Here is a 21,900-nt window from a genome sequence, read left to right as displayed (position 1 = left end):
GATACCCTTGACCCACTCCAATTTGCTTACTGCCCCAATAGGTCCACTGACGATACAATCGCCTTCACAATGCACACTGCCCTAACCCATCTGGACAAGAGGAATACGTATGTAAGAATGCTGTTCATTGACTACAGACTACAGCTCAGCATTTAACACCATAGTCCACAACTGGGTCCTGGACTTTCTGACGGGCCGCCCCCAGGTGGTGAAGGAAGGAAAAAACATCTCCTCCCGGCTGATCCTCAACACTGGGGCCCCACAAGGGTGCATTCTCAGCCCTCTCCTGTACTCCCTGTTCACCCATGACTGTGTGGCCAGGCACGCTTCCAACTCAATCATCACATTTGAAGACATCACTAAGGGTCGTAGGCCTGATTACCAACAAGAACGAGACAGTCTACAGGGAGGAGGTGAGGGCCCTTGGAGTGTGGTGTCAGGAAAATAACCTCTCACTCAACGTCAACAAAACAAAGGAGATGATCGTGGACTTCAGGAAACAGCAGAGGGAGCACCCCCCATCCACATCGATGGGACAGTAGTGGAGAAGGTGGAAAGTTTTAAGTTCCTCGGCGTACACTTCACGGACAAACTAAAATGGTCCACCCACACAAACAGCGCGGTGAAGAACGCGCAGCAGCGCCTCTTCAACCTCAGGAGACTGAAGAAATTTGGCTTGTCATCTAAAACACTCACAAACTTTTACAGATGCACAATCGAGAGCATCCTGTCGGGCTGTATCACCACCTGGTACGGCAATTGCACCGCCCTCAACCTCAAGGCTCTCCCGAGGGTAGTGCGGTCTGCACAACGCATCACCTGGGGCAAACTACCTGCCCTCCAGGACAACTACAGCACCCGATGTCACAGGAAGGCCAAAAAGATCATCAAGGACAACAACCACCTGAGCCACTGCCTGTTCACCCCGCTATCATCCAGAAGGCGAGGTCAGTACAGGTGCATCAAAGCTTGGACCGAGAGACTGAAAAACAGCTTCTATCTCAAGGCCATCAGACTGCTAAACAGCCATCACTATAACATTGAGAGGCCGCTGACAACATACAGACTCAAATCTCTGGCCACTTAAATAAACAGATTTAATAAAGGTATCACTAGTCACTTTAAATAATGCCACCTTTAATAATGTTTACATCCTACATTACTCATCTCATGTGTTTACTGTATTCAACACCATCTACTGCATCTGCCTATGCCATCGCTCATCCATATATTTATATATACATATTCTTATTCATCCCTTTACATTTGTGTGCATTTGTGTGTAAGGTAGTTGTTGTGACTTTGTTAGAATACTTGTTAGATTTTACTGCATAGTCAGAAATAGAAGCACAAGCATTTCGCTACACTCGCATTAACATCTTCGAACTGTGTGTATGTGACCAATAAAATGTGATTTGATTTGAGTTATCTGGGCTGAAGAATAGCTTTAAGTGAAATGCCAGAGGATATTTTCTCGTCCGTAACACTGCATGCTGTCAGCTAACTGTTCTTTTATAGCAAGTCAAAGGAAGGGCATGTTAGATAAGACATAAGATGTTCATATTGAAGCTGACTTTTAGTTCTACTATTATGTTAATCTTGTAATATTTACATATTTTTGTAATATGTCAAATGTAGCAGAATTGTATCTTGATATGATTTTGTATCTGTGTAAGATAAGTGATTGTTGTCAATTATTCTTTATTGATACTCTTTTAGTGTGTATTGTACTATAATACACAGTGCTTGACTTGGACTGAACTGAAATAGGTGCCGGTACTCAATTTGGGTGCCGGTACTATTTATATTTAGGTGCAGGAACTCCATAATACTTTTGAAGTAATATTCTGTAAGAGGAGCAGGAGCTTAAGCAGTAGAACATTTGAGATGCCGGTACTCAGCTCCGGTGAGCTTCTGCCCAAGTCAAGCACTGGTTATAGACACTAAAGGTAATAGTAGTAGCTAGGATATGTAGCATTAGTGGAGGGAGTCTGCTGTGTTTTCTGCTGAGGTGACTCTTGGTTCTCTCTTGTCTTTAGATACCAGCCTGTTGATATCATTCAACCAACCAATCATGTATTGCCAGCCTCATTCGGGGATTCTGATTGGCACATTGTCACAGGCAACTCTCTTACCACCCCCAATGAGTCCTCACGTAGAAAACCCTCACAGCATGAGCTGGAGAAACAGAGAATGCCAGGTGACTATTCTTTCTTCTCTTCTACCCGTTGTTAAAACTGACTGGCGTCCGTGCCTTTCTTGTGTCTCCCTTTTCCCCCCTTTTCTCGCTCTCCTTTCTTGCAGAGCATGACCTCCTGCGGCAGGAGCTGAACAACCGCTTCCTGGTTCAGAGTTCAGAGGGGTGGAGCCGGGGGCCGTCCTCCACGGGGTCCCCGCTGGCCCCTGTGTCACTCCTGAGGGGAGAGTTTCACCAACACCAGCACATGCATCAGCACCAACACACCCACCAGCACACCTTCACGCCCTTCCCGCCCAGTCTGCCCCCGGCCACCATCATTCCTCCGCCCACCGCACCCCCCATGGTGCGTACCCCAGCCAGAAATGTGAGGATAAGTAAAGCTCCCATATAAGTAAAGCTCAACCCCCCTCCTCTTCCTCGTCCTAGTCACCCCAATTGCCAAACGCTCACCCTCCTCCCAACCGATAGGGCCAGAGCCTGCCCTCCTCCCCCACCCAAACATTTGCTATCCATTCCCCACTCTGCTGGTTGGGTCTCTTGGTCTTTTGCATACTGTCACAGGGACACTTTAACAGTGCGTTTTTACAGAGAGTTGAGGAACAGGAGGCAGGGGCACCTCATCACTACAGCCCCATAATAAGGCTCCAACTAACCGGTCATCTCCCCGCCACAGTACATATGTTTGTGGTGGTTCCTCCTCAGTGCTGAAACCAGACATAACACAGGCGCCTGCTGTATATAATACTACAGTATATAATAATAGACATTATGCTTTTGGACCAGGGTTTTACATGTGCTTTGGCCTATATAGAGGGCTGAGCTTCAAAAGCATTACAATGCACAAAGGCTCACTATATGCCCCTTTCCTTTACAACACAAGGGAAGCCAGCCCAAACCAATGTACGTCAGTACAGTTGATTCAATGTATCCATCATTCTCTCGATGAACATGACATTTTTTGCTCTGGGACAAAGGAGACCTATTGAAGGGAGTGTTTTTATTGTGTTCATATGGATGTGTTTGAAATGTTTTTGAATGTTCTGATTTCCCTGCCATGCACCAGAAACAAAAGGGCCTTCCAACAGATGTGTGGGGTGACTGCCATGCACTGGGGGCTAATGCTCCGCAATGACAAATTCAAAGCCTGTGGTTACACTCAATGACTTCATTCCAGATGAAAGGGAGTGACGTCATTCGGACTGTTTTGATCATGTATACTAGCTTCAGTGCCTTTTTAACCGTCATCAGGCAGCATCGAGTCAGCCATCGAGTCAGCCATAGAGTCAGCCATAGAGTCAGCCATAGAGTCAGCCATAGAGTCAGCCATCGAGTCAGCCATCGAGTCAGCCATCGAGTCAGCCATAGAGTCAGCCATAGAGTCAGCCATAGAGTCAGCCATAGAGTCAGCCATCGAGTCAGCCATAGAGTCAGCCATAGAGTCAGCCATCGAGTCAGCCATAGAGTCAGCCATAGAGTCAGCCATCGAGTCAGCCATCGAGTCAGCCATCGAGTCAGCCATAGAGTCAGCCATAGAGTCAGCCATAGAGTCAGCCATCGAGTCAGCCATCGAGTCAGCCATAGAGTCAGCCATAGAGTCAGCCATAGAGTCAGCCATAGAGTCAGCCATCGAGTCAGCCATCGAGTCAGCCATAGAGTCAGCCATCGAGTCAGCCATCGAGTCAGCCATAGAGTCAGCCATAGAGTCAGCCATAGAGTCAGCCATCGAGTCAGCCAGGGGCAAAACATTGGCAGCTCTAAATCGTAAAAATGTTCCCTGGAAAAGTTAGGATTATTCATCCATCGTTTGGAAAGCAATAGTAATCTGAGAAATCCATTCAGACATGACTCCCATTTTTGCCCTTTCAGCATTAGTGTAATAGATGTAATCTATCATGTCATGACCCCTAGGCTAGGGTCCATTTAGAGCATGGGGCTTTGCTGCTTTGCTTTGTGGAATCTAACATGATCCCTGTATGTTAGAATCGCCAGGAAAAAGGGCTTAGCTTATGTACATACAGTGTACAGCTATCTGATAAGCAGTCAGGGAGACTGTTTAGTTTAGATTGTAAATCTCTGTCAAAAAGCATGTGTGCTGCTGTTGTTATCTTGTGCCTGCAGCTGATCCCTTCATTCCTCTATATGGCAGCCAGGCTTTCTTTATAGCACTCTGTTTGTCTCTTTTCATCTTCAGTTATTTCCTCATCTTGCTAATGCTGTATGGCTTTGTGCACTCACATCTGTATGTTGTGGCTGATGCATTGTTGTTGGGATGGGATTTAAGACTGTTAATGTATTCTGTTTTATTGAGACTGTGTTTTTACTTAACCCATGTTGGTTTTCTCTCCTCTCCTCCCTCCAGCAACATTGCTGTTTCACTTTCATTTTACTGCTTGTTTAGAGAGACAGGAGTAATGTTGTGGTTGTTTTTTAGTGTTTGTCATGATGTGTGCAGTTGGATCGGTCCAGCTGTGCTCACTGTGAGCACTCCATGTCATTTCAACTATGTAACGGCCCTTGGCTAATAGCTGTAATGAATGAAATGATGAATCCTCTGTATTGGTTTATTGTTCTACACCATCAGGCAGCTGGCCCTGCCAAATGGAAACACTGAGTATCTATTTTCCCCTCTGTCTTCTTAGGAAAAATAATAACATTAATTGTTTAAAGATGAAATACCGAGCCTTAATTATCCAAAGCTGTTTACAATAAACCTCTGACAGGCCCTGTAAATTATAAAGCATGAGTTTTATAGACAGCCATAAAGCCACTAGCGAGTATTACTCCCCCAGTGTAAAACATAAAACAGGCCCGTGCTTAAGATGGAAACGAGAGGGTACAGAGGGAGAAGGGGAGCGGACTGGTTTAATGAGCTCGGAAGCTGCCTCAGTGTTTCCACTCAATAGGGTGTCTGTTTGATTTGGAACAATTATCGCCCACAAACACAAACCCGCCGCTGGGAACGTTTTCTGTGGCGGATGTTGAATGGCCCCGCTTCGCTGGGAGGCCAAGGCCCAGTCAGAGGAGCTATGCCTAGTGCTGAGCGAGAAAACCGCCTCCTTTCTCGCCCATGTCACAAGAGGGAGACACACACACACACACACACACACAGAATTAACTGATTTATGTGCGTCTCGTTTTTCCTTTTTTATGAAAACCCAAACCAGCAGCGGTTTGTAAAAACACTCACAAGAGTCGCTGCAAATGGGTTGTCTATTTATGGAATAGGAATAAGTTAGTGTCAGTTGCAATTAGCAGGTTTCAAAATAGAGGAGCAGTCTTGGCTTACATGCAGTCACACAAAGTCCCCATTCATACATGGGAATTCTCTCTTTCTGTCTCTGTCTGTCTCTCTCTCTCTCTCTCTCTCTCTCACGAACTGACAAATATGTAAACGAGATTCCCATGTCTTGGCCTCATGACCAGATACTGTATATGAGTCTATAATCTTTCTGTTGAAATCCTAATGCCATTATTCTATTAGTATGCTTCGGAAAATGTTTCATTATATTAAACCATTTGAGTTGTTCAAAGTTATTTCAGTCTCATGCTGTTCAAAATGACCTCTCTTGAAAATGTAGTCAAACCAATTTAATTTCACCTATCAAAAACTGACTGTTCGTATACCCACAATTATATGATGTTACACATAGAAAATTGTAATGTCTCTGGATTTCGCTCTCTCTGAGTCGTCACACACACTAAAATGGCAACCCCCCTATAGTATGTATGTGTCTCTGTGTGCTCCTTTCCATAACAGAGATCATTGTAAAACCCTACATCTGTCACAGCCAATTAGTTTCACGTCTCCAAATGTTCCACCTAATAAGAAACATAACTCAATCTTCTCGTTTTACACTGGGGCCTTTAAGTAAGGTAGAGAGAGCTCCCCCCGTCCAAGCATAGTACTGTCTCTAGGCCTAACTCAATGGCTGTTTTTCTGTGCTGCAGACAAATTGGAAAATCCCTAATATTGGCAGTCCATTTGATTAGTCATATCACTGATGATTTAAATTAATCTCAATCTGCAGTCTGGCTGGCCAGCAGCAAAACAAAACATGACCCCAGAATGCTCAGTGTTTCCTTTAAGCTCGTTGCTGTCAGGCTTCCTGGGCTTTTGATCTAACTGATGTTGTACTGAACTTCCTCTCTCCTGTGTTCTGTCACTGAATAAGTGTAATGGTATTTTCTTGTATTTGTTGGATGGTCTTGAGCTCATAGTTGCAGAGTTCCTGTTATTGTTATTGGTCAGTTTGGCATCACTGACGTATTACTCTCCTTTCCAATTATTTTTTTCCAGTTTGACAAATACGCTCCAAAACTGGACAATCCATTCATTAGACATTCAAATGTAAGTAAACTATTTATTTCCTTTCAACTTCCATCACCATGCTTTTAGCATGTTTTCTGTCAAATATGGTGGTTAGATATTTGAAATTTGGAGAAAGAAAATATCAATTCATTCTATGTGTGAGTGTTGTCTCTATGCGTCTGTTTTAAGAAGTGGTTGTGTGTCTCCTCTCCTCCATGCAGTTCTTCCCCTCCTACCCCCCCACAATGCCAGGCATGCCCCCGCTGCTCCCACACTCAGGACCCTTCAGCTCACTGCAAGGAGCCTTCCAGCCCAAGGTTAGCCCCACAGACCTGCACACACAGACACACGTGCATTGCGCACACAAACACACATGCACACAGTACACATGCACGCATGCACACACACTCACTCACTCATTCACTCACACACTCATTCACTCACACAATACAAAAACACCACATACACACATGCATTTTTTTTCACAAACACACCCGCACTGGCAACTCAGCATTCTGCTCATCATCTCACCCAAGAATGAGGCTAGAATTAAGGGACCTGAATACCACCAAAGCCTTCCTTTACAGTCTGTATACAGGGCAGCAGGCAACTGCGTTTCAAGTGAACCAGCCTGACAAATCTGCTCCTGCTTCTTTTTTTCCCTGTAATAGACTATGCAAACAAGGCATGTCTTTAAGCTGGCGGGCCTGAGCCGCCAACCACTGTGCTGCGCCACACAGTGCAGGGGGAGATAAGCAGCAGTGTGTGTGTATATGTGTATATGTGTATATGTGTGTATATGTGTGTATATGTGTGTGTGTGTGTGTGTGTGTGTGTGTGTGTGTGTGTGTGTGTGTGTGTGTGTGTGTGTGTGTGTGTGTGTGTGTGTGTGTGTGTGTGTGTGTGTGTGTGTGTTGTGGTGGTGTGAGACGATCGGGGCCTTGCAGGCGCCCAGTAGGCTCTGACCCTGTTGTAAGCCACCAATCAAAGCTGGCCTAAATCCCCTGGTTTTATTCCCTACAGGCTCTATTATGGAGGTCTTTTGTTTCCTGCCTCCAGATGGTTAGAGTACAGTACAGTTAGCCCCCTCCATCCCTCCATTCACCACCTACAGCCAAGCGCTGGGCACCACTGAGCATCAGGAGAGGGGTTGGAAGAAGGAGGGTGGAGGGTGTGGTGCTAGGAACCACCTGGGATCACCTAGTACTCTGGGATTGATTAAGATCTAGGCATTCTGGTTCTTCTAGACCTCAAAGACAGAGATCTATAATTTGCCGTCTTGTTGATTCTGTACTGGAGACCTCCTAGGAGTGCACGTCACATACAGTTGCTTGCTATGCGGGGTCTCTTGGTGTGAATCAATGCAGAATAGGCAGTGTTTTGGAATGTGTCTATTGTTGGTGGGGTTTTTTTTCCACCGTCTTCAGTTGTAACACTCTGCCTCTGTCTTCCTCTCTCTTCTTTATCTATCCTCTCTTTTAGTCCTCTAACCCCATAGACGTAGCATCCCGTTCGGGGGCAGTACCTCACACACTCCTACAGAAGGACCCACGGGTACGTAGCCTACTGTCACTGTCCCTCAAAAACAGCAAGTCCATGCTTGATGCTTTACAATGGAGATGACGGAAGTATAGATGATTATGGCTGTGGGTTGATTATGGTTAATGTTTTCTTCTTTCAACAACACAGGTATCAGATCCTTTCAGGACAGCAGTTAGAGTAAGCCATGATTTAATTTGTCTTCCATGCACTGTCAAATTTACAGCAGTACCAAGTACCAACATGTCATAACGTTGAGTAAATTCTACAGCATCATCGTGTCATAGCATTAAGGTGTTGGGTTTAACCTGTAGTAATTTGCTAACTTCCAGAAACCTGGCAAGTGGTGTGCGGTGCACGTCCAGATCGCCTGGCAGATTTACCATCATCAGCAGAAGATGAAGGTGAGTGAGCTGTGTGTGTGTGTTAGGCAGAAGGAGGCCAAGGGAGGGGAAGGAGGGATGTGCCGAATCCTCTGCCAAATGTTTTATTTTCCCAAGGATTCCTCTCTTTCTATGCCTACTTAGGTAGTGGCCATTTTGGTTGTAGTTTGGAAGACTCCTCTTGTCTCTGTCATGGTGTCATTGTCATAGGCACCCCGTCCTCATGGGGTTTAGTGGGCCTAATCAGCTTACCCTGATGTTGTTATGACACAGTGGGTATGTGTTGGGCATGTAGAGGCATTATGTACTGTATGTTGTCCCTACTCTCTGATCTCACACAGTGATTATATCACTGATTATAGCAGATTACAAGTCCCTCCTTGAACTATGAAATGACTAGCATCAATTATTGTTAATTACTACATTTGCAAACACTAACAGTGCCACTCTGTTTTCTTTTCTTTCTCATCCTCTACCTTTTCTTTCCCTTTTATCTTCATCTCCCTCGTGTTCTCACTCTCTCTCTCTCTCTCTTTCTCTCTCGCTTCCCCCTCTCACTCCTTCTCTCTAACAGCAGATGCAGGTGGACCCTCACAAACTGGACATGAATGGAAAGCTGGACCTGTTCAGTCGTCCCTCTGCCCCAGGAGTGTTTCCTGGGTTTCCCTACACCCACGACCTGGCACGACCCATGTTCTCCTCCACAGGTCAGTACAGGGCTCATGGTCCTCTACCCAGCACAGGGCTCATGGTCCTCTACCCAGCACATTGCTCATGGTACTCTACCCAGCACAGAGGGACATGTCACAGGGTCTTTAGGGATATTATCGTTTCAGATTTGAACTCTTCATTTTCATCTCCCATTGACATCTATGAATGAGACACAAAGGTCCGTCTCTCAAGTCAGATTACCACCCCTACTGCCAACAACCCCACAATTCGGGTGATGTGGACGCCATACCAAATCTACCAAAGCCCATAGTACCTTTCAGAGCTTCAGGTTGAATTCTGAGTAGGCCTACTGTTGTCCAATAAGAATGTAACTCTATCCATATAGACAGTTGTTTACTTCCTCGTTACCTGTCACATTTCTTCACACCTGTAATGACACACGGTGTATTAGTGTTCAGCTGTGTTCTATTCTTCTTTACCTGCCCTATAGTTGAAGTGCTGTTGTTGTAAATGTTGTCCTAGACATGTGATGTGGCCATGAATATGGATGCTTCTCTATGATGCATCCTAAATGGCAACCTATTCCCTTTATAGCGCACTATGGAGGGAATAGGGTGCCATTTGGAACACACTTATTTGTGATAATTGGCTTGTAGAACCTGCCTTGAAGGCAACATGGAGGCGGATGCCCTTTAGCTTGTAATTATGCAGAATTGTTCCTGAATTGGCTTGTAATTGGCTCGTTCATGAACCATTCATGAAATATGGGTGAAGAACGTTTTGTAAAAGAGGTCAACGTCTGTTCATAAAAAGCCCCCCCATCCTAAATGCATATACACGCACGAGCGCACACACATCCACACATACGTGAGACTATTGAATATTATGCTAATTGCTATCAAGCCTTTCTCAGCGAACCACTGTTAACCCTATGAAACATCAGATGTCCTTCACTGTATTTTTGGTGGTTTGTCCTCTTTTTGGATGCCTAGTTAGAGGTGACAGATGACTACTGACGCCACTATCTGAGTGGAGACACTGAGATAACATCGTCGGTCCACTCTCTCTGGAAGCAAATTACTCGATTTGGTCCTTCCGTTATATCGGCTTCGAACTCATCACCCTCTCTAGGAGAGGGGGAGACCTCAACAATTTATTGTTTAAACGAGAGGCTGTCTGGAACTTTCATTTAAAGACCCTTGCTCCCTTCGGTCTCAGCGTAGACTTTGATCTGAAGCCATTCTTGTGATTATTGTGATTTTTCTATTCATTGTAAATTTTTATAGGTTTATGTAGCCACATTGTATCTATGTCACACCCTGACCATAGTTTATTTGTATGTTTCTATGTTTTGGTTGGTCAGGGTGTGATCTGAGTGGGCATTCTATGTTGGATGTCTTGTTTGTCTATTTCTATATCTGGCCTGATATGGTTCTCAATCAGAGGCAGGTGTTAGTCATTGTCTCTGATTGGGAATCATATTTAGGTAGCCTGGGTTTCACTGTGTGTTTGTGGGTGATTGTTCCTGTCTATGTGTTTTGCACCAGATAGGGCTGTTTTCAGTTTTCGCACGTTTGTTATTTTGTTAGTTTTCTCGTGTATAGTTTCTTTATTAAAATAAAATGAATAACAACCACGCTGCATTTTGGTCCACTCCTCCTTCCAAAAACGAAAGCCGTGACAGAATCACCCACCACAACAGGACCAAGCGGCGTGGTAACAGGCAAAAGCAACAGCAGCAGCAACAATAAAAGGAATGGACATGGGAGGACGAATTAGACGGAGAAGGACCCTGGGCTCAGCCTGGAGAATATCGCCGCCCCAAGGAAGAACTGGAGGCGGTGAAAGTGGAGAGGCGCTGGTAAGAGGAGGCAGCACGGCGACGCGGATGGAAGCCCGAGAGTCAGCCCCAAAAAATTCTTGGGGGGGGGGGGGGGGGGGGGGCTCAGGGAGAGTGTGGTGAGTAGTGAGTCAGGAGTCAGACCTGAGCCCACTCTCCCTGTTTATCGTGAGGAGCCAAGGAGGAGACCAGAACCAGAGCCGGTGTTGGAGGTGAGCGAAACGGAGATTGTGAAGGAGTTAATGGGGAAATTGGAGGAGAGAGTAATGAGGGAGTTGCTGTGTTGGTGCTTTAAGTATGGAATTCGCCCGACGGAGCGCGTCGGGGATTTGATGGCACCTGGGTCAGCGCTCCATACTCGTCCTGAGGTGCGTGTTAGTCGGCTGGTGAAGTTGGTGCCAGCCTCACGCACCAGGCCTCCTGTGCACCTCCCTAGCCTTGCATGTCCTGTGCCAGCACTGCTCCCAAGATCTCCAGTACGCCTTCATGGTCTAGCCCATCCTGTGCCACCTCCACACACCAGCCCTCCGATGGCAGCTCCCCGCACCAGGCTTCCTGTGCGTGTCCTCGGCCCCGTACCACCAGTGCCATACACCACGCATCAGGCCTACAGTGCGCCTCACCTCTCCAGCGCTACCGGAGCCTTTCTCCTCTGCTGCGCTGCCTGTTTAGCGCAGCCAGAGCCTTCCTTCTCTCCTGCGCTGCTGGAGTCTCCTGCCTGTTTAGCGCAGCCAGAGCTGCCAGCCTGCATGGAGCAGCCAGAGCTGTCAGTCTGCATAGAGCAGCCAGAGCTGTCAGTCTGCATGGAGCAGCCAGAGATGTCAGTCTGCATGGAGCAGCCAGAGCTGCCAGTCAGCATGGAGCTGCCAGAGCTGCCAGTCTGCATGGAGCAGCCAGAGCTGCCAGTCTGCATGGAGCAGCCAGAGCTGCCAGTCTGCATGGAGCAGCCAGAGCTGCCAGTCTGCAAGGGGCTGCCAGTCTGCAAGGGGCTGCCAGTCTGCAAGGGGCTGCCAGTCTGCAAGGAGCTGCCAGTCTGCATGGAGCTGCCAGTCTGCATGAAGCCGCCAGAGCTGTCAGTCTGCAAGAAGGCGCCAGAGCTGCCAGTCTGTATGGAGCAGCCAGAGCCGCCAGTCAGCATGGAGCAGCCAGAGCCTCCAGTCAGGATGGAGCAGCCAGAGCCGTCAGTCTGCCAGGATCCGCCAGTCAGCCAGACTCTTCCAGATCTGCCAGTCAGCCAGACTCTTCCAGATCCGCCAGTCAGCCAGACTCTTCCAGATCCGCCAGTCAGCCAGACTCTTCCAGATCTGCCACTCAACCAGACTCTTCCAGATCTGCCAGTCAACCAGACTCTTCCAGATCTGCCAGTCAACCAGACTCTTCCAGATCTGCCAGTCAACCAGACACTTCCAGATCCGCCAGTCAGCCAGACTCTTCCAGATCTGCCAGTCAACCAGACCCTTCCAGATCTGCCAGTCAGCCAGACTCTTCCAGATCTGCCAGTCAGCCAGACTCTTCCAGATCTGCCAGTCAGCCAGACTCTTCCAGATCTGCCAGTCAACCAGACTCTTCCAGATCCGCCAGTCAGCCAGGATCTGCCGGAACCGTCAGTCAGCCAGACTCTTCCAGATCCGCCAGTCTGCCAGACTCTTCCAGATCCGCCAGTCAGCCAGACTCTTCCAGATCTGCCAGTCAGCCAGGATCTGCCAGAGCCTTCCTTCTCTCCTGTGCTGCCGGAGTCTCCCGCCTGTCCGGCGCTGCTGCAGGAGTCTCCCGCCTGTCCGGCGCTGCTGCCGGAGTCTCCCGCCTGTCCGGCGCTGCTGCCGGAGTCTGAAGAGCCCCTCTGTCCCGAGCTGCCCCTCTGTCCCGAGCTGCCCCTCTGTCCCGAGCTGCCCCTCTGTCCCGAGCTGCCCCTCTCTCCCGTGTTATTTAGTAGGGTTACCGTGGCTAGGAGGTCACAGAAGCGGACAAGGTGGGGGAGGACTACGGTGAAGTGGGGGCCACGTCCAGCACCGGAGCCGCCACCGCGGACAGATGCCCACCCAGACCCTCCCCGATAGGTTCAGGTTTTGCGGCCGGAGTCTGCACCTTGGGAGGGGGGTACTGTCACACCCTGACCATAGTTTATTTGTATGTTTCTATGTTTTGGTTGGTCAGGGTGTGATCTGAGTGGGCATTCTATGTTGGATGTCTTGTTTGTCTATTCTATGTCTGGCCTGATATGGTTCTCAATCAGAGGCAGGTGTTAGTCATTGTCTCTGATTGGGAACCATATTTAGGTAGCCTGGGTTTCACTGTGTGTTTGTGGGTGATTGTTCCTGTCTCTGTGTTTTGCACCATATAGGGCTGTTTTCGGTTTTCGCACGTTTGTTATTTTGTTAGTTTTCTCGTGTATAGTTTCTTTATTAAAATAAAATGAATAACAACCACGCTGCATTTTGGTCCACTCCTCCTTCCCACAACGAAAGCCGTGACAATCTATGATCATATGCTATCCATTCATGTTTTTTAAATGTTCTATTTATATCTGTAAATTAACCAATGATATCAAGCCACACCCAGCCATGATTACAGACACCCGTGTGTTCTTTGACACTATATAAACTAGTGACCTGCAGTGTTTGTCATTATACCTTGATGGGGACAGCTTGTCTGTCAAAATGTTGGTTATTAGGTTATTAAATTATTGCATCTGAGCTCCTAGAGTCTACGGCTCTCCTTTTCTTTTTCAACTGTCCTCTCTCTCTCTCTCCTCCCGTAGGTTCTGGCCATCCGGCCGCCTCCCCCTACGGCCCCTCCCCCCACCATAGTGGCTTCCTGCCTCCCAGCCACTTGACAGGTAAGTGGAAATAGCACCACATTTTACATCCCATTTTTTCCCTTTTCACTTTCTCTCTCTTTGTTGCACTCATAATGAGAATACTACTACAGTCACATTTGTTGTTTGGAAAGTAAGGTTATAATGGGGAAATAGAGGTTCTGGCTAGTGAAGTCATCCTGCTCCATATCTCGCACTGAGTTTAAGTTTAGTGCTGTGTAGAGACCTCATGAAATCTATCCCCGTGATTCATAAAATATACCCTTGAGTTACCCTCCTGCCTGTACTGAGGTGGAAGGAAGGCCACTCTGGGCTTGTTAAGGTAGTTTTTCTTATTTCCTGACTTTATTTTCCAGACCCTTTGTTCAAGGGAAGGTTTTTTACCCCACAACATGTCATATTGCCTTGGACTTTGGCAGATGCCATTTCACCTTGAGGCTTCTTTTTATGGCCTCTTCCAGTTCTGCTCGTCTCTTTCACAGACAGAGTAATGGAGGTTTTTGTATTATTCTGTATTTCCCATCAAATATGTTGTTAGGCATCAGTACAGCAAGGTGATTTCACGGGATAAGCTCTTGAGTCAATCCAATTTGAGTTTATAAACACTTGGTGCACAGGGGAGAAACATTGAGGAATTATGACACTCCTCAAAGATTTTGGGTGAAATTCCTGCCCAAATAACTAATTCAAGTGTGACTTTCTAGCTGTTGTTTGCTGATATATTGACAAACTGTTGCATTGCATTCACCACAGGGTGGAAGTCTTTCAGAACTAGATGAAAGGATCATTCACCACAGGGTGGAAGTCTTTCAGAACTAGATGAAAGGATCATTCACCACAGAGTGGAAGTCTTTCAGAACTAGATTAAAGGATCATTCACCACATAGTGGAAGTCTTTCAGAACTAGATGAAAGGATCATTCACCACATAGTGGAAGTCTTTCAGAACTAGATGAAAGGATCATTCACCACAGAGTGGAAGTCTTTCAGAACTAGATTAAAGGATCATTCACCACAGAGTGGAAGTCTTTCAGAACTAGATTAAAGGATCATTCACCACAGAGTGGAAGTCTTTCAGAACTAGATTAAAGGATCATTCACCACATAGTGGAAGTCTTTCAGAACTAGATTAAAGGATCATTCACCACAGAGTGGAAGTCTTTCAGAACTAGATTAAAGGATCATTCACCACAGAGTGGAAGTATTTCAGAACTAGATTAAATGATCATTCACCACATAGTGGAAGTATTTCAGAACTAGATTAAAGGTTCATTCATCACATAGTGGAAGTCTTTCAGAACTAGATTAAAGGATCATTCATCATTGATTTAACCTCTGGCATTTTCCAACATGGCTTCTTAATCAATCTTGAAATCTTGATAACGTTGTGTCCTGATTCAGGTAGGTATGCATACCTTTCCATTTTGAATTCTATGTAAACTGAGACCAGGTTTAACTAAGACACTCGTAGTAGAAAATGTGCTATGTAGAATGATAAAGGTTTCTTAATCTGGAACCATTTTTGGATCCAGGTAGAACATTTTCCCCCAAAGAAGAACCCTCAAAGAAACATTTAACCTGGGAACATACAGTCGAAGAGCCCTATGGTTCTAGGTAGCAGAGTGCGCAGGTTCAAATGGAAGTGTGAAACACTGAAGCATCTCTAAAGCCTACTCAACAAACATTCTCCATTAAAGCAGCTGTGTGCCTGACTGTTGGAGACCTCCAAATCCCCTGTCTGATTGTAGTCCAGCTCCAACCTAGACCCCATCATACTCAGTCTCCCATCAGACAGTGCTTCCCTAGAATCAGGGTCAGAGATTAAAGGCTCCACTCCATTACGGACAGTGTGGGAGTAAATCCAGTGTGGCCAGAGCAGGTAGCAAGCCTCGCTAGCTTGCTACACACAGTAGGATTAGAGGAAGCAGGATAGCAGCACTAGAAAACCCACAGCTCTGCTTGTAAGAGAAAAGCAGAGTGGAACGAGTGGTCGGGCTCCTCCAGCCGGCTCAGCTAATCCCTGTTTGGCATTTTGCAGATCCTTTCAGTCGCTCCAGTACCTTTGGCGGCCTCGGCAACCTTTCAACCAGTGCCTTCGGAGGATTAGGCAACCCCTCGCTTGGTAAGCGCCCGCCCCTCCCCTCGTGGGCCAGGGAGGACGAAATCAAGGCACTTAGTTCTGCATCAAATGCCAAAATAAAACTAACACGGAGGAACAAAAAGGCAGGAAGCACAGCTCTCTCTCTGTCTCTCCGTCCACCCCCCCTCCCCAGTAGCTTGGCTTTAACCTGACAGCAACACTGCCAACGCACACAGCACTCACAGGCTTTCTGTTAGGTTGCTATTCATGTATTAATTAATCTAAAAGCCCCCTCATCACCACTGTGGAGGGTTTTCTCCCTCTCTCTCGCCCTCTCCCTCCCTCTCTCTCATTCTCTGCCAAATCAGTTGCCCTGTAGCAAAATGGATTTCAGTGAAATAGACACCCTGTGGAATGCTAAGGTCTCCCCGGCTTTTCACTACCCTCACCCCAGAGGGTAATTGAGTCCCCCCCATCCACCCACTTTCCAGTGAAAAGGCCCTGAGAGAGAGGAGTGAATGGGGGAGCAGAGCAGAGTAGGGTCTGTGTTTCAAGCAGCTAGAAGTGCAGAGGGGGAAGCCATTAACCTGGCCCGTCTTTCTTTCTTTCTTTCTTCTTGTCTTCAGTCTCTCCATCTTATGTTGTGTGTCCAGGAGGGAGTTTAGTTTGGTTCGCTTACACTCTTTTCTCCTTGTCGCCTCTCCTTAAGGCTCCAACAGTGTCTTCGGCCATAAAGAGGGCCCAGGGGGCCTGCCAGGCTTCGGCAGCCCTCACCATGACACCTGGAACAGGCTCCACCGGACCCCACCCTCCTTCCCCACCCCTCCGCAGTGGCCCAAGTCTGCAGACACGGAGCGAAGCAACTCAGCAAACAGCCACGAGCGTGAACGGGAACGGGAACGGGAACGGGAGAGGGAGAGAGAACGGGAGAAAAGGGATTCATCCATCAGCAAAGAGGATAAGGATAAAGACAGGTATGTAGTTTGTATGAATACAACTCTGAGTTATTTGTATCAGTTGTAAGTAACTCAAGTGTTTATTTGAATGCTAATTTTCATGCACACATATTTCCAACTAAAGTTTAAAAAAAAAAATGTTTAACTCCATTCTAACCTTCTGATAAATACGTATTTTTATTTTGTTTGTGCCCCTCAGAGATTCAATTGACCGTAACCGTCACTCCAACCGTTCGTCCCCTGCATCGGCCCCAACCAGCTACCAGATCAGCAGCCTGATCCGCTCTAACAGCCAGAACTCCAGCGACTCGGGTCGCCACCACAGCGGCAGCGTGGACCGGGTACGGGAGGCAGAGAAGGAGCTCCCGGAGCGCCACCGAGAGGTGGCCATAGTGGGGGAGGTTAAGGTAAAGGAGAGCCGCTCCCCTGGAGGAGGGAAGGAGGTGACAGACAGAGACAGACGCTCCTCAGAAGACTCAATCAAACCAGCCCACCGCACGCCCTCCCCCTACTCCAAGGCTGTCCTTTCTGAGACAGGCATGAAAATGGCTGGTGGCCCCCCACCCACGCTACTCAAGGATGGGGACAGGGACAGGAAGGAGGTTCGTCCTTCCTCCGGGGGGGACCTGCTGCTGCACAAGGTGAAGAACGACATGAAGATCAAGGAGGAGCGCAAGGAGGACCAGGATGTGGTGGTTGTGAGCTCCGAGCCCGCCCCTCAGCCTGCTCCTCCTCCTCAGCCTCTACCCCCTCCACCCCCCCAGCCTGGTCACCACCACCACCACCACCACCACCCTCCTCTGTCCCAGCAGCCCCCGCACCCCTCTCCACGCTGCAGTGAAATGCCCACCCACGGCTCCCTGCACGGGGTGCACATGGCCCACTCCTTGCCCCTCTCCATGAGCGCAATGCACCAGATGGGCAGTCTCAACGTGCTAGACCGGGCTCGCATGGCTCCATTTATGGGAGTGAGCCCCCTGGCTGCTGCTGCAGGGAGGGACCGGATGCCCCACCAAGCCTTCCCCTGGGACCCACTGAGGGAGGCCTACCGCAACATGGACCTGCAGCGCAGGATGGACTTCCATCTGAGGGCGGAACAGGCCCAGCGCTTCCCCAGCATATACGAGCAGGAGCGGGCCTACCGGGAGAGAGAGGCCCACGACTACTCCCACCATGAGCACCTGCTGGAGGTACGGCGGGAGCATGAGAGGATGAGGCAACAGGCAGAGGAGAGGGAGCGCCAGCACCTGAGGGAGGAGCTGGACCGAGCGCGGCTTCACCAGCTGCACCAGTCCCCCATGGAGGGACACCTGCCACACATGCCCCCTTCATGCCCCACCTGGGCGGCATGCCCTACCCCAGACTCAGCCCCTCCACTGGACACAATGGCCTGCTGAACCGGACGCCCCCCACCGCTGCACTTAGCGCCCCCCCTCCACTAGTGGCAGCGGGAAGCGCCAGACCAGCCTCCCCCAGAAGGACTACCCCCCTCACCACCCAGGACCCCCGAGATTACTCCCCCTCCCGCAACCCCAAAGAAGTGGAGGCACGGTAGCTTTACATACAGACAAAGGACATGGATGACAAGACTCACTCCCCAATTTGGAACCTTCTAGAGAGAACAAAATGCACTGCTTTACAATGGAGAAAGGCATTAGTAAACGAGGAAACAGTATGATTGTACAAAGGAAAGATTTGTAAGGTTGAAGAAGCACATGCCATGATTTTATTTGACATGGACAGGCTGATGAGAATGTTGGTTAGAAGAACACGAATCAAAAAGTATGTGTATGTTGGTTTCCGACATAAAATTTGATATTAATATATTAATCTAAAACCTTTTTCGATTTTGAGCGAAAAGTGATATTCTGATTAAAATGAGTTTGTACATTTCCTATCCTTGTTCCATGTATAGACATCATTTTTATGAATTTGTATTTTGTGCGTTAGTCTCTTATTTTCAATATCCCAGTCCATTGTGAGACATATGAAAGATGATGCTCCATGGTACAGACTGGACTTTTTACCCTTACAACAGTAACATAACCTCATGGTACATGGAAATACTCATTAGTGATAATGTACGGAATTACATTAAATAATTTTTGCGTTTTATTTGCTTTGCCTTTGAGATATGCAGACAAATATATATTACGAGGTCTTTGTTCGGTCTCTGTAAAGAAAATTCATGTAAATATCTTGTTGATATTCCTTGCAGCAAAATTACAATGTAAATTTATTAGGCTTTATAAATGTTTCTAGAAAAACAAATTAAATCAAAACTGAACCACTTGCCGGTTGGAAACCATGGTAACAGACGATCCTGTCCAATGGGAGGGAAGGAGGGCGGGCATCAGAAGGGGGCTGGAATGATCATCTGCAATCTATGCAAAGAGGCGCTGAGCACCCCGATGGAGAGCCACCTGTTGGATAATGTTGATTGAGGGAGAGGAACTTGGAATAACTCAACATGTTTTTTTTCCAATGATGGCCATGGAATTATAAACCTACAGACTTCCCCATTACAGAGAAACTGTACTAGAAGCTTACATGCAGCCCCAGTAAAATTAATTGACAGCAAAGGAAGACACTTTTGATTGGGCGGCAATAGGACTTTCTCTGTCGACCGTTGTGGTGTTGTGCAGTTGTTGTTTTTTAGACTTGTATACAAAACAAGTAGAGTTTTAGGCGTGCAAAAAAAATGAAAACGAACATTCATGATTTAAAATTGTACGGAATAAAGTTTGGACCTAATTTCTGCAGTTTTCTTTTTATTCACCTCTATGATCATTCTCTGAGAGCAGGGTTTCTGGCTGTAACCCCCTCCTAATTGTAGAATGGTGATATAACAATAATTCATAAATCACTGACGGAAACTATTTTTCATAGAATTACCAATACTGCCAGTGTCTTAGCTGGCTCATTTCATCGCTAACAAATCATAAAATAAATACAATGGAGCCAATGGGGGTTCTAATTCTGTTCATTTGACTGTAATCTCACATGGATCAGCTGCAGATCACTCAGCTCTCCTGAGGGATCGATGGGATTGGGAAGAGAGGCAATAGACGGTGGGACTAATAGGACATTGATTTGGTAAGAAAGCAGGTTTTAAGTGTTTGTGTTGCAGGTAACCGCTATTGACTGACGGACGAGCAGAGTATTGACCTGCGGTCTGGACTCATTAAGAGGAGTCATGCCTGGGAGAGAGGCAGTGGGTGTTAGAGGAGAGGAGAGCCTCGCCCCCCCCCCCCCGCTCACACCCTTCTCTCCCATGCCCTCTCTCTCTCCCCCATCCTCTCCTCGCGCTCATCTGTTTCGCTAATGAGCCTGGAAGGTCCACCGCAGCGGTCCAAGAGCGGCGCACATAGACATCCACTCCCGCTATCAATTCGGGTCTCTCACTCTCTCTGTCTGTCTGTCTCTCTCTCTCTCTCTCTCTCTCTCTCTGTCTGTCTGTGTCTCTCTTTCTCTCTCTCTGTCTGTCTGTGTCTCTCTTTCTCTCTCTGTCTGTGTCTCTCTTTCTCTCTCTCTCTCTCCCTCTCTCTCTCTCTCTCTCTCTCTGTCTCTGCCTCACCTCTGAGCCCTGATAATCCTCCTCCACCCCTAACCCCTCTTCTCTCTCTCTAAATTTTGCTTTATTGGCATGACGTAACAATGTACATATTGCCAAAGCTTACTTTTGATATTTACAATATGAAAATAATAAGAAAAATTGTCAACGGAACAACAGTGACAACAATAACCAGGGGTCAAAATAACCATACACTGAACAATAACAATAAGCATACAGTAGAGGACATGTGCAGGTTGATTGGTCTGTCAGACACTGTCCCTCATCTCATGGCAGGCAACAATGTGTTGCGCTGCCAACCCACAGCTCTCTGCGTCCTCCGCCAGCAGGATGGGTAGCCTACTCTCATCAGAGAGGTCTTTGAAACCTTGAATAAGGGTTTAAAATTTGAGGAAATGACCATCTCTAATTGTTATATATTTTTTTTGACATTTTGTCAGGAAATGCAGCCCTGTCTCAGGTTCTGCTGTTGTGCAGTGGTTGCACAGCCTTTCCTCTACAGGGAGCCTGGTTTTCCTGTGTCTACCCTTCTCAATTGCATAGGCTGTGCTCACTGAGCCTGTACATTGTCAAGGTTTTGATCAGTAACCACGGTCAAAAGTTTGCCATGGTGTACTGTTGATTTAGGGCCAGATAGCACTGCATTTTGCTTTGTGCTTGTGCTTGTCTTTCCCAATAAGCAATGTAGTTTTGTTTTGATTGTGTTATAATTTGTTTTATTCTGATTGATCGGATGTTCTGGTCCTGGGGCTTCAATGTGTTAGTAGAACAGGTTTGTGAACTCAGCACCCTGGACCAGCTGGATGAGGGGACTCTTCTTTGCTCAGCTCTTGGCATTGTAGGGCTTCGTAATGATATGAGAGGGGGTCACTGTATTTTAGATGTTTCCAAAACTTAATTGCTCTTTTTTTTAGTTTTTATTATTAATGGATATTGGCCTAATTCTGCCCTGCATGCATTGTTTGTAGTTTTCCTCTGGACATGTAGGAGAATCTTACAAAACTCTGCATGCAGGGTTTCAATGGGGTGTTTGTCCCATTTGGTGAAATCTTGTTTTGCAAGTGGACCCCACACCTAATAGGTATTTCAATTTGAATTTGTTTTTTAATGGCGTAGAATGCCCTGCGTGCTTTATCTCTCAGTTCATTCACTGCCTCATTAAGGTGTCCAGTTGAGCTTATTTTTAAACCTAAGTAATAGTAGTGTGTAGTACTCTATATATATTTTGTACCAATTGAGAACTTTGGTCAAATTCCCTGAGATTTGAGTCTGTCTGTCTGTCTGTCTGTCTGTCGCGCTCTGTCTGTCACGCTCTGTCTGTGTCTGTCTCTCTCTCTCTCTCTCTCTCTCTCTCTCTGTCTGTCTGTGTCTGTCTCTCTCTGTCAATTCAATTCAAGGGGCTTTATTGGCATGGGAAACATATGTTAACATTGCCAAAGGAAGTGAGGTAGATAATATACAAAAGTGAAATAAACAATAAAAATTAACAGTAAACATTACACATACAGAAGTTTCGAAAGAATAAAGACAAAT

The 21,900-nt window shown here is 47.0% G+C and overlaps 1 protein-coding gene across 1 annotated transcript in view; it reads left to right on the top strand.

Moving 5' to 3' along the window:
• Positions 1 to 19,213, top strand: part of fbrsl1 (fibrosin-like 1) — a 502,878-nt gene extending 483,665 nt beyond the window's left edge. Inside the window, 12 exon segments of the mRNA XM_064936970.1 lie at positions 2,305 to 2,564; positions 6,498 to 6,548; positions 6,731 to 6,826; positions 7,992 to 8,063; positions 8,199 to 8,228; positions 8,381 to 8,452; positions 9,006 to 9,138; positions 13,702 to 13,779; positions 15,796 to 15,879; positions 16,547 to 16,811; positions 16,993 to 18,110; positions 18,113 to 19,213. Coding sequence (XP_064793042.1) covers positions 2,305 to 2,564; positions 6,498 to 6,548; positions 6,731 to 6,826; positions 7,992 to 8,063; positions 8,199 to 8,228; positions 8,381 to 8,452; positions 9,006 to 9,138; positions 13,702 to 13,779; positions 15,796 to 15,879; positions 16,547 to 16,811; positions 16,993 to 18,110; positions 18,113 to 18,348 — 2,495 coding nt within the window. The 3' untranslated portion in view covers positions 18,349 to 19,213.
• Positions 19,214 to 21,900: the final 2,687 nt, after the last annotated feature.

The sequence above is a fragment of the Oncorhynchus masou genome, chromosome 25 (assembly GCF_036934945.1).
Source record: "Oncorhynchus masou masou isolate Uvic2021 chromosome 25, UVic_Omas_1.1, whole genome shotgun sequence".
NCBI lineage: Eukaryota > Metazoa > Chordata > Actinopteri > Salmoniformes > Salmonidae > Oncorhynchus > Oncorhynchus masou.
Note: the sequence above shows the minus strand (reverse complement) of the source record. Positions and strands in the feature narration are given on the sequence as shown.